Raw genomic sequence first — 14,192 nt, forward strand, 5'->3', positions numbered from 1 at the left:
AAAAAAAAAATATTTTTCGACCAAATTTTAAAGGGGGGCCGCTATGCCCCAAGGAGCCATCTTACCCCACCCTCCCCTATATATTTTTCAGCCACAAATAAATGATATTTAAAAAGAATTTGTTAACGGTTATTAAATATATTTATTGAAAATTTTTCGTTAACAAGTCATTTATTAAATTCGATTAAATTCTTCTATCAGTGTTCGAAGCATTCCGCCAAGTATCGGACCGGGCCTCAGCCAGTCGTCATCTCCCAAGGCTTGGTTCCAAAATATTGAACCATTGGGCCAAGCCTTGGACTAGGCCTGGGCCACTGATAACTTACCAAGACTTGGCAAAGTAACAAATGGTTCAAGGCTGGGCCATTTGTCAGGATTGGCCAACCCTACCTGGGTAGAAAATTTAAAATTTTCATTGTCAACATATCTATCTCCGCAATCCATATTCGGGGTAAGTTGTCGCAAAATCCGCTCTGAGATAATTTCTACATCACATTTAGAAGATTCTCACCAAATTTAAAGCCTGTAGGAGCTATAGTTTAAAAACGGGAATTTTCCATTGTTAACGCCCCCGTAACAGTTCTTATGGGTGGAATTTCGTAAAATCCGTTCATAGCCGACCTCTACACTTCAACTTCACCGAAAGAAAAATTTCTTGATTGGAGAACAAAATTTTTGGCTCAAGAAAATTTTCGGGTGCCTGAAGGAAGACCAAAGTTGTGCTGGCTGAAGTAAAAATTTTTCTTGAAATTCTATTCATGGTTGAAGTAATTTTTTCTTAATTCAAATTATCATACATACTTGATACAAGAAATTTTTATATTTGATCAAGATTTTTAGATACTTCCGGGAAGCAGCGCCACCTACTTCAGCTGAAAAAAAAATTTTCTCACCTTGAGAAAATTTTTCTCTTGAGTATTTGATATCCAATTTATATTATTTTAGCGTACAATTATACATATTGAATGAAAAAAAAAATGATTCAATATTATTTGATCTTCCCATTTGACATGTTAATCAATAAAAATATTAATGAAAATTTACTTTTATCCAGATATTTAATTTTTTGGAGCAAGAGAGAAATTTTCTCAAGACAAGAAAATTTATTTCTATCAAGAACTAAATTTCTTGGAGCAAGAGGCTGAATTTTCTCAAAACAAGAAGATTTTCTTGACTTAAATAAATTTTCTTGGATCAAAATACGTATTTCTTAAAGCAAGAGAATTAATTTTGTTGGAATAAGTGAATTTCTTGTGTCAAAAAAAATTTTTTTTTCGCTCAAGAAAATAATTAGGAAGAAAAATATTTTCTTGGTATAAGTGAACCTTTTTTTCTGTGTTGGTGTAATTACTGAACTAGACAAGATATTGAAATTCGGTGTTGCATCATAAAGCTCTTTTATTACCCTAGTAGAAATGAAATCGATTTTTTGGCTAGTAAATGGCCAGTTCTACTAGACTTGCCAGTTACTGGTTAGAATCGAGAGAAAACTTGATTATTTCTACTAGGATAAGCTTCAATTTTCACATATAAGAAGTAGTAATAGCCTCAATATTACTCATTTTAGAGTTTGTTTGATGAAACAGTTTTACTGTCGCAGCCTTTTTTGAATTGTTGGCTGTCTTATATAGTCTAAATATGATATTGATTCAATAATCATGACATTGATCAATCTTTCGAGTAATCTATTCGGGTAGGTCGTCAGAAAATATGTCACAAATTAGTTCTGAATATTGTTTTTTTCATTTTTATCAATTAAAATTTCATCCGGTTTCGAAAGTCTGATCTACTTGGAAACTGTCGTTCCTTAGCAGTCACTTAAAATTTGGACATTGATAAATAAAATCTTATAGTCTTCAAAATTGTTTGATAAATATTCGAGTTTGGTAATATATTATTATTAATAATAGTTTAAAAGGGCATAGCCGGATTAATATGGAAATTCTGCCCCCATGGCTTTTTTGACTCATACTTAGGGGGTCGATTTGGTATCGAATGAAAATAATTCACACCAATTTTTAGCTCTTTAACTCAAACGGTATTCGAGAATTTCAAAAAAACCTGTTTTTTTTAAATTATTTTTATTTTTATAGTAAAATTCGGAATTGATTAATGATGATTTTTTTCCTAATTCTTACGAGTCCAAAACATGAAAAAATCATATGATCATGATTCTCAAATAGAAAACCGATTTTTAACAGAGAAAAGAAAATTATTTTTTTTTTTTTTTTCAGCCTTTTTGAAATATGTCACTCACCAAAATTCGTCAGAAAATGTCTTTTATACTCCTCTATACTCAGGAATTTTTTTGAATTTTTAGAAATGGTGGAACAATTCAAAAAAAATTAAAAACTCATTTTTTTTTTCAAAATCTTGCGTTTTAACAAACTTACATTTTTTAGTACACATAAATACGTAGAAAATTTTATTTTTGTTTAAAATTCACAATTACATTACTTCTCAATCTTTATACTAGACAACGATAACGTTAAAACTATGTTTTTCAAAATTTTGGCCAAGTTGGCACATTATAACGCCATCTATCGGGATTTTCTGTATCCATTTATTATTTCTTCTAAGGTTCCGCTTGTTTAGATAACCTAAAAACAAAGAAGCTTCTATGGTTGATGTCATTGTCTGAATAGCAGTTAACGCATTAATTAATTCAGTACTTATATTGACAATATTTTTTCGTTCCACCATAAAATTATACTGGAGTATCATTTTTGTTATATTATCTTGTCTCATCTTTATGAGATACTATTTTTTGTCGTTAAATAGTGTCACAGTCGATTACAAAGACTCAAGTAAGTGAAGTTTTATATTTAATCAGTTTATATATGTCCAAATTCCTAATATATAATTTTAATATTGATGTTAGAATGGATTTTGATAAAAAATGTATCAATTGTAACATATATTTGCGTAAAGCAGTTGGTTATAAAAAAGTTGTTATGACAATTGATGAAGCTAATATTGCGACAGAAAAAATTGGAAAGAGAGTTCTTGTTAATGATGCCTTTTGTAGTAAGTGTCGAGTTATTTTAACAAGACCACCTATACTTAAGAACACTCAGGATTCATCTGCAGATCAAGTTAGTATCAAAAGTAAGCCAATTTTTTCTCAGTCTTCATCCACTACTGTTTCATCCGTATCATCATCTGAAGATCCTTCATATGTTATTGAAGAAAAAATGGAAGAAGAGTTAGAATTTGTGGAGTTGGGTTTTCCCCGAATCATATCGACACATAAATACTGTTGCCTTTGTGGATTATCAGCAAATATCACAATTGTTCCATTTGAAGCACGCAAACAAGTATTTTCGACAAGACGACTCTTTATTCCTGAAGGAAATCGGTGTTGTAAAGATCACATTGTAAAAAAGCGGTTTTATGATGAAGAAATTAACACATTTCGGATTTATTCGAATACCAGTGTATTTGAAGTTCGTGATTTGGAAAAATTACTTGGGCAGCTGGCTATTGGCACTGATTCGTCTATAATTGATAAAATTGGAGATCACTCGTTTTCAGAAAAACAGTTGGAGGTATTTACGAGCCTTACCTGGGAAAAATTGATAAAACTTCGTGAAATGTTAACGTCGATGAGAAAATCAGTGAATCGTAATGTCATTCAAGCTCTCGTTATTTTTTTATTCAAATTACGAACAGGAAATTCAAATGCAGTGATATCTTCCATTTTTGGTTTAGCTCGGGAACAAATGGTATCCGACTACTGTGATGAAGTAATATCTTCATTTGAAAAAGATGTTTTACCTCAGTATTTCGGAATCGATGCTATTAGTAGGGAGACATTACTCGCCAATACCTCTAATACTGCTAAAGTGCTGTATCAAGTGAAAGATGACCAGTTGATATTCATTTGCGATGGAACATATATTCGTCATCAAAAAAGTGCAAATAACGAATACCAGAGGAAATCATATTCTGGTCAAAAGAAAGTTCCTCTGTGCAAACCATTCACGATATGTACTACAAATGGTTTCGTTATAGATATGCTCGGGCCATATACAGCTAATATGAACGATGCTGAGATTATGAGAATCATCTTAAGTGATCCCAATGGTCTGATCAAGTTGCTGAAAAAAGGTGACATTATTGTAGTTGATCGTGGCTTCCGGGATGTGATAGTATATTTAGAAGAATTGGGGTTTAAAGTGCTAATGCCTGCTCTCAAAGGAAAACGCAATCAACTGACCACAGATGAATCAAATGAATCCCGTTTTGTTACCAAAATCCGTTGGGTTGTTGAAGCAGTACATGGAGATATTAAGCAGAAGTTTAGGATTTTAGATCATAAACTAGACAATAAATTGCTTCCAAAAACTGGTGTTTTTTGTCGAATCGCTTGTTTTCTGCACAATGAATTTGGTAAGAGACTTGATTCTGATCTCGATCTTTCTGAAAAAATTATTGCCGCCATGAACTCAAAAAAGTTTCAAGATAATACCTTAGCCTCAGAAGTAGAGACTAATCGTTGGGCAAGAAGAAAAGTTCCTTTTGCAACAATAACTTCAGATATGTTAACTGATTTTCCTGAATTAACGGAACAAGAACTCAAAATTCTATTCACGGGATCATATCAAATGTCTCAAGCTGTATCGTATTTAGCTGAAATGATGGATGAAAACGAAACGATAATACTTTATTATTTAAAAATTACACCTAATATTATAAAATTCAAAGTCAGATCTCGACATATTAAATCGAAGACATATCATTGTTTTGTTGAATATCAATCAGATAAGAACGATATCTCTGGAATAACTCGATATTGTTGTGATTGTGCAAATGGTAGACGTACTGTTGGATGTTGCTCACACATTGCTGCTATTATATACTATTTATCTCACGCCCGATACTTAGCGAAAATCGTAAAACCAGCTGAGATACTTAGTCGTCTATTTATTGATGAAAAAATCAGTGTCGTCGTGAATGAAGACAGTGATGAAGACTAGCCTAATTGTTATTTTGATTAAAATTTTTATTTTTTCTGTATCAAAATTCAAAATATTTCCCAATAGTATGAAAAAATATATAAGTATTAACTTTAAGTGTCTTTTGAATCAATAATAACCCTTCTAATCACTTTAACCTACTGAATCTTTCTGTTTATCTTTTGAAAAGATATTTTTTGGTAAAAATAAAATTTTCTACGTATTTATGTGTACTAAAAAAAATGTAAATTTGTTAAAACGCAAGATTTTGAAAAAAAAAATGAGTTTTTAATTTTTTTTGAATTGTTCCACCATTTCTAAAAATTCAAAAAAATTCGTGAGTATAGAGGAGTATAAAAGACATTTTCTGACGAATTTTGGTGAGTGACATATTTCAAAAAGGCTGAAAAAAAAAAAATAATTTTCTTTTCTCTGTTAAAAATCGGTTTTCTATTTGAGAATCATGATCATATGATTTTTTCATGTTTTGGACTCGTAAGAATTAGGAAAAAAATCATCATTAATCAATTCCGAATTTTACTATAAAAATAAAAATAATTTTGAAAAAACAGGTTTTTTTGAAATTCTCGAATACCGTTTGAGTTAAAGAGCTAAAAATTGGTGTGAATTATTTTCATTCGATACCAAATCGACCCCCTAAGTATGAGTCAAAAAAGCCATGGGGGCAGAATTCCCATATTAATCCGGCTATGCCCTTTATTATTGAAATTTTTTTAATCAATGTTTTAAGTTATATATTATTATTATTATTAATATTATTTTATGAAAAATGAATTTTCTTTATTTGAGAAATCTACTTCCATTTCGGCTGCTAAATGGTCTTTTTTTATACTATAGAGTTATACTTTATTTATAGCATCACTGATGTAAATGTGTGAATCTTAGAAATTTGTATGCATGAATACTTGAATAATTATAAGCATTAACATAAATGAGTCGAATTCCTTACATTGAGAAAAAAAAATATTATTCGACATAAACTGATTGAAATGTTAGCTCCGCACTCAATAGCTTGAATCGATATACTTCATTAAAAAAAAAAAAAAAAACAGCACGAAATAATTTTACTATAGAACAAAACTGATTCAAAAGATACGGAAGAAACGTTTAAACTGGTATTGCATGGATAGGGTTGGGCATCGAAACTTTAGTCTGAACCCCTGAGCACTATGATATAAATCAATGATTTAAGAGTGTTTCATAGGGATAAAAGAGTGGGATAGAAATTACGTGGTGACAAAAGTTTGAGATAGACGGGAAATAGTATTGAAGAAAAATTGCCGATGTCTGTTTTTTTCTTTCTGGTTTTCATTATCAGTTATCGTACACTAATTCAACGTCACAGCTATTTGAAAGGATAGTTGTTCTTTTGTTTTTTTCCTTACTATCACAGTTTGAAAAACTTATTGCAATGAACGAAAAAAAATCTATAATTTCTAGTTTTAATTCACAAAAAATATTCGCAAACAACGATATGACAATATCGTTAGTTTAGTGTCATTTTTTGCTATATATAGAAAATGGAGTATTCAGTGTTGAACTAAATTTAAATCTGATTTTTACTAATCTTTATGTTTTTTTTTTTAGCTAAATTAACAAATAAATCTATCTGTTGTAATCGGTCTTATGTCGTTATTTGACGAAAATTTTGTTATATGTTTTATTTCGTCAAGTTATGTTGAAAAAGAGCAATAGTTTAAAGCTTATGTGCGTGCATATATACGATATAACGCGCTGAGTCTCCAGATTACATCCATAGTTTTTAAAGGGGCCCGGTGGTCTAGCGACCTAAAATTTGAGCTATTTTAGAAAATTTTATTTCTATATGAAAGTAATGACTAATGCTTTCAAACTTTTTTTTTTCACTTATTCTACTTATCAACTACACAAAAATGAAAATTGAAACAAAAAAAAATTTTTTTTTAAATTAGAAAAATGGTGCTGAAATTCCCCTCTCAAAAAAAAATCGACCTGACTGGTGGGTGGTGATTCATCTTTCCCTCTGATCTGAAATAAAAAAATTAGGAAAACAATTGACCCTAAAGGCCATCCCTGCAACTTCCCGCTATTCCGTTAATATCTGGCTGCTTTTTTTGAGCTATTTAAGTTCAAAAATACAATCTGTGTGTTGTTTTGAGTTCTCCGAGCTCAAAAAGATACCTTTTATATCTCTTTGAGCTCAAAAGTCTGATAGAAGTTTCATAGAACACTATTTTTTGAATTACCAAATCGCAATAACTTTTGAATGAATGAACCGATTTTTACGCGGTTGGCAGCATTCTACGCAGTTTTTTAAGCCTCATAAAGAATTTTTAAGTTTCAATTGGTCAAACTAGAAATTTCGGAGTAACTCCGAAAAAACACTTTTTTTGGTTTTCTTTCGTTGACGATATCTCTCGAAAGAATCAACTAATTTTGACTGGATTGACGGCAATCGACGTGGTTTTTCAAGGTTGAGAACTGACTAGTTTTTGGAATCGATTGGTTGAGCTGTTTAAAAGTTATTCCGAAAAAACCACTTCTGAAAAAATTTTTTTTCCTATTTTTTTTTAGATTTCTCCAAATTTCTCAAAATCTATCGGTCTGAATCGATTCAAATTTTCAGGAAATCTAAGTTCGGCAAAGCCCTTTCGAATAGTACCAACCGCGATGAAATCGGTTCAACCGTTCAAAAGTTGTAAGAGGTTTACATACTTACACACACACACACACACACACACACACACACACACACACACACACACACACACACACACACACACACACACACACACACATGCAGACATAGTGACACCCTCGCGGGAATAGACAGGGAAGCTTCCTAGGACCTCAAACGTCGAGATCTAATGAAAACTCGATTTTCGAAAAACGGGGTACAACCAATAACTTCCCGATTTTTAAAAATTTTCAATTTTTTTAGCGGGGAGTTAAAAATTAGGAAAATGGTTGACCCTGAAGGCCATTCCTGCAACTTCCCGCTACTTTCGTAATTGAGCGCTCAAAATTGCACTTATTACGTTTTTGAGCTCTTCGAGCTCAAAAATATGATTTTTGTGTAGTTTTGAACTCTTCGAGCTCAAAAGTTTAATACAAGTTTAATAAAACACTATTTTTTGAATTTTCAAACCGCAATAACTTTTGAATGAATGTACCGATTTTCACGCGGTTAGCGGCATTCGACGCAGTTATTCAAATTCTATAATATATTTAAACACAAATTTATCAGACCGAAAATTTCAGTGTAATTCAAAAAAAACACTTTTTTTGGTTTTTTTCGTCAACGATAACTCACGAACGAATCAACCGATTTTTACCGGCTTGGTGGCGATCGACGTGGTTCTTCGACGTTAAGAGCTGATTAGTTTTTGGAATTGATCGGTCAAGCCATTTAAAAGTTATTCCAAAAAAACCACATTTGAAAAAAATTTTTTTCGTAGTTTTTTTTTAGACTTCTCAAAATCTACAGATCCGAATTGGTCCAACGTGTATTCAAAATCTAAGTTTGGTCAAGCCCTTTTGAATGGCACCAACCGCGATGAAATCGATCAAGCCGTTCAAAAGTTATAAAAGGGTTACACACACACACACACACACACACACACACACACACACACACACACACACACACATAGTGACGACATCGTGGGGATAGTCAAGGACACTTCCGGTGACCTTAAAACGTCGAGATTTGATGAAAACACGATTTTTGCAGAACGGGGTAAAAACAATAACTTCCCGATTTTTAAAAATTTTCTTAGCGGGAAGTTAAAAATCGTTGGTTTAAATATTATATGGATACCAATAATATGCGCGTGTATAAATTTATAGTTCTTAAAAGCTTAAACACTTTAACTTCCATTCATTCGTAAAACGATCCTTTGTGAATCCATGATGATTTTTTCTTTATTTCAAACATCTAGAAGAGAAACGGTTATTTCAAAGTTGTCAATTGCAGGTCGACACCTTTGTCCTGTCACGCGTGCGGCTAATCGCTTTAGAATTATGTCAACGAAGGCTTTGCTATCATGTACCTCTTTTTTTTTACTTTCGATCTCATGAACCCTTGTCTAATTTATTTTTTTAACCATTTAATTCAGAACCCCTAGAGATCCTTAGGGTCACGTGCTTGATTTATCAGTTTTGATGTTTTATTCTTTAGAGACATAGTACCAAAACATAAATTTATGTAGAATTTATTTGAGGTGTTTTATTATACTGTGTCTCTTACTAAAATTTCAACGTTTTCATCAAAATATGTGAGGTTAAAGATTAATAGCAACAGAAAATGTTATTTTTTTTTATAAAAGCTCAAAAGCAGTTCAAGGAAAAAAATTAGGATGACGGTTGACCCTAAAGGCCATCCCTGCAACTTCCCGCTCATTTTGTACTTAAGCGCTCAAAACTACACAATAAGTTTTTGGGATCTTCAAGTTCAAAAATATGATTTTTGTGTCAATTTGAGCTGTTCGAGCTCAAAACTTTATTAGGAGTTAAATAAAACACAATTCTTTGAACTTTCAAACGGCAATAACTTTTGAATGAATAAACTGATCTTCACGCGGTTGGCGGCATTCGACGCAATTTTTTAAGCTTGATAAAAAATATTCAAGTTTGAATCGATCGAGCCAGGAATTTCGAAGTGATTCCAAAAAAATACTTTTTTTGGTTTTTTTTCGACAACGATAACTCACAAACGAATCAACCGATTTTGATCGGGCTTCCGGTGATCGACGTAGTTTTTTAATTTTAAGAGCTGAGTCGATTTTGTAACTGATCGGTTAAGCCATTTAAGAGTAATTCCAAAAAAACCACATTTCAAAAAAATTTTTTTTATAGTTTTTTGAGATTTTTAAAAATCTACTGGTTCGAAACGGTCCAAATAATATTAAAAATCTAAGTTTGGTCAAGCCCTTTCAAATGGCATAAACCGCGATTAAATCGGTCAAGCCGTTCAAAAATTATAAGAGGGTCACATACATACATGCACATACATACACACACACACACACACACACACACACACACACACACACACACACACACACACACACACACACACACAGTCAACCACACTAAGCGCTGAGGAGCTTAGAACAGAAGAACGGCAGAAGAGCATAAGTCGATGGCAACTACAGTGGGATGCCACAGTGAAGGGTTGGTGGACGCATCGTCTCATATCAAGGATCAACGTTTGGCTAAACCGGAGTCACGGTGAGGTCAACTATTATCTTACGCAGATGTTATCAGGACACGGCTGTTTCCGGGCATATCTCCACCGCTTTAAGCATGATAATTCCCCAGAGTGCCCGTCCTGCCCAGGAGTCAATGAAGATGCAGAGCACGTCTTCTTTGAATGCCCACGTTTTTATCGACAGCGAGATGAGCTGGAGAATATCCTGAAGAGGAAAATCCAACCAGAGACAATAGTAGAAGCAATGCTGTCATCAGAGGCTGCCTGGAACGCCACAAACACGTTTGTCACGGTAGTCCTCTCAGACCTGCGGTCCATAGAAAGAAGAAGAACGAATGACGCCAATAAGAAGGAGGAAAGAATAACACCTTAGCCACCAGAAGAAAGAGCAGTAGCTAGATCCTCCCCTCACGAAGTAATGCCTGACGGCGGTTTCCACGAGGAATTAGGGGAAAGAGGAAAAGGGATTGAGGGTTTAGTGGGTAGGGGCGATAGCGTCGAGTTTTAGTATGACACTGCGTCGAGTCGCCACATATCCAGGCCAAACAGCTATGCCTAGAATCCGTAAAAAGGATTACTCCCCCTTAAAAAAAAAAAAAAAAAAAAAAAAAAACACACACTTACACATATACAGACGTACGGAAATCATCGCGAAAACATTCAGGGAAGCTTCCTAGGACCTCAAAACGTCAAGAACTGATGAGAACTTGATTTCCGATGAACGGGGTAAAACCAATAACTTTCCAATTTTTGAAAATCTTTGATTTTCTTAGCGGGAAATTAAAAATTATTTTATTATTTTAATGTACCTATGTAGGTTCACTTTTGGTGCGAATATGGTGAAATAGATATTTATGTCATAAGGCCGTAAAGTGGTGGTTTTCTGACAGCGACGATATTTCGATATGAGCTTAAGGTTTGGGGCGGGAAGACCCGAAACGGGCGTAATTTTATGTCCGAGACGTAGCCGAGGACGGAAATTTACGCTCGTTTTCGGACATTCGTGTCACAAACATTAAAGTGAATATCGAAAAAAAGTCGTTGTCAAAATCGCCACTAAACGGCCGAATGACATACAATATTTTTTGTTATTATCGCTCCATAAGTTTAACTTTTGAGGGATAGGAGACAAATAATGACATATTTAAATTTTATGAAGTTTCACACGGGCAAAAAAAATTAATTTTATATTAATTATCTTTTTATTAATCTTAAAATCTTGCTCACGTCTAGAAAATGTAAATAACTTTTTATTAGTATTTATTTATGGCGTTGTTATTTTATTAACATTAAGTCCGCTTCGTAATAAACTGCCAGCAGAGAAATAATTAGCGCCATTCAATAGTAACTAAGTTTAACACTGGCTAAAAATTATCGGTCAGTACGCTAGAATGTGACTTTTTTTTTACAATCTCTCTCAATTTCGTCTGGGTGTACACGAAAATTTCGTAAAAAAAGGAGGGGGTAAAACATCACAGCCTAAGCCGTGAAAAAAAGACGGTATGGTAGTCTCTAGAAAAGAGTCCCTTTACGGACGCCACCCAGCGCTCAGAAGTTGAACTTCTGGAACGAGTATGACAAAAAAATATTTTTAATTTCCTGCTAAGAAAATCGAAGATTTTCAAAAATTGGGAAGTTATTGTTTTTACCCCGTTTTGTGAAAATCGAGTTTTCATCAGATCTCGACGTTTTGAGATTCTAGGAAGCTTCCCTGACTATACCCGCGATGGTGTCTGTATGTCTGTGTCTGTGTGTGTGTGTGTGTGTGTGTGTGTGTGTGTGTGTGTGTGTGTGTGTGTGTGTGTGTGTGTGTGTGTGTGTGTGTGTGTAAACCTCTCATAACTTTTGAACGGCTTGACCGATTTCATCACGGTTGGCGCCATTCGAAAGGGCTTGACCAAACTTAGATTTTGAGTACAATTTGGGTCGATTCGGATTAATAGAGTTTGAAGAATCGCAAAAAAATACAAAAAAATTAGGAAAACGGTAGACCCTGAAGGCCTATCCCTGCAACTTCCCGCTAATTCCATATCTAGGAGCTTAAAATTGTACTAATGATATTTTTGAACTCTTCGAGCTCAAAAATACACTTTATGTGTTATTTTTAGCTCTCCGAGCTCAGAAAGATAGCTTTCCTATGCTTTTGAATGCTTTTGAGCTCTTCGAGCTTAAAAATCTGATAGAAGTTTAATAAAACACTATTTTTTAAATTTCCAAACCGCAATAACTTTTGAATGAATGCACCGATTTTCACGCAGTTGGCGGCATCCCGAGCGGTTTCACCGTTACGGTTATAATATGTTCAATTCACGGTCAAACATTAGTCTATATGAAGTGATTTGACGGTCTATATCAGGCGTGGGTGGACATCAATAACCCATAATCCGATTGCCCAGACCTAGTATTGGACACAATTCTTTTACCCAGAATTCGTTTGCCCAGATTTCTATTTCTATTTCTCAGAACAATTTTGACGATTGATTTACCGACTGTAGATCCAAGAAATACCTTTTCCTACGGGTGAACTTACGGTGATTTAACCGACATTTGACCACACGGAGAGAATTTAATGATAAATACAACTATCCGAGTATTGTAAAAACAGGCTTCTTAGTATAAATGATTGCAAGAACTATCCAAAGTGTTAACTGAACCATCCAGATAGTTACATTTACCATCTAGATAATAATTATTACCATCTGGCTGGTAACTTAAAGATCGTAAACTTAATCATAACATATGTTAACCGCTAAAATCATGTTGATTGTAAATTCTACAACCATGATGGTAATTATTACCATCGCAGCTAGTAATATGATTAGTCGATATGTAACTACCGTGACTTGTGAATTATGAATAAACAAAAATTTCGCTTTATTAAATAATGACTTTTGTTCAATTGCACTGTACTATCTAAAATATTGCCGTTTTTGAAGATATAAGCTCATCCCAATGTTCACTCATCAAGAGTTTTTATTTGAGTTTCCATACGTATTTTGATATATTTTTCATGTACATATATATATATATATATATATATATATATATATATATATATATATATATATATATATATATATATATATATATATATATACACATACTAGCTGACCCGGCAAACGTTGTTTTGCCATGTGAATAATTTCTAGAGAATTTCTAGTGTAGAAAAAAAAATTACTAACTTATTGGAAGTGTATAAGGATGTGGAATATGAGTGAAAAAGGCCTGGAGCGCTGTGAACGATGAGGGAATGTTGTTTAAAAATAACAAAACACCAAACATTAATTGTTTTAATTTATTAAAAGTAATAATTATTTATATAATTAATTAATTACATAATATTAATCTCTTAATGCTGCAGCGTGAACAATATTTTTTGTTAGCCCGTCTTTAGCTAATAAAAAAAAACTTGATGGTTTACCCACTCCAGAGCATGCAACGTACAATTGTCCGTGTGAAAAACATGGTGTGCTCAAATCTAAGCTACAAACAGACATTGTTTGGCCTTGGGATTTATTAATAGTCATTGCAAATGCCAATCTAATCGGAAATTAAATACGTTTAAATTGAATTGGCACATCTGTGGGTATAATAGGTATTCGTGGTATCAATATATTTTCACCTCGAAACTTGCCATTTAAAATGGTGCCTTCGATAACGTTTTTCATTAATTTTTTAATGACTAATCGCGTACCGTTGCATAGCCGTGGCGGGTTCAAATTACGAAGCTAAATAATTGGAGATCCAACCTTCAATTGTAAGTTATGTGGTGACATGCCTGGCAAATCTAGTGAGTTCAAAAACTCTGTTGGAAAATTTACAGCTTCAGTGTCATCGCAAACTGTATCAATAGATTTATATGATACCAAGTCCCCTGGCAATAACTGCTGTATCTTCAGATTTAAAATGTCAACGTCCACATTTTTTGCAGCTAACATTGCTCTTCCTGCAAGCCACTCGAGATTTATGTAATTCGTGTGTACATCGGGAAATATTTGTTCAATGAGAGCATCTTGCGAATC

At 33.4% G+C, this 14,192-nt stretch overlaps 1 protein-coding gene across 1 annotated transcript; it reads left to right on the forward strand.

Annotated features, from left to right (window-relative positions):
* Positions 1–2,882: 2,882 nt before the first annotated feature.
* On the forward strand, positions 2,883–4,979 carry LOC123266063. The gene has a single exon (XM_044730096.1). It carries the CDS (start codon positions 2,883–2,885, stop codon positions 4,977–4,979), a length of 2,097 nt encoding a protein of 698 aa, XP_044586031.1.
* The last annotated feature ends 9,213 nt before the right edge of the window (positions 4,980–14,192 follow it).

This window comes from Cotesia glomerata, linkage group LG5, assembly GCF_020080835.1.
Source record: "Cotesia glomerata isolate CgM1 linkage group LG5, MPM_Cglom_v2.3, whole genome shotgun sequence".
Taxonomy (NCBI): domain Eukaryota; kingdom Metazoa; phylum Arthropoda; class Insecta; order Hymenoptera; family Braconidae; genus Cotesia; species Cotesia glomerata.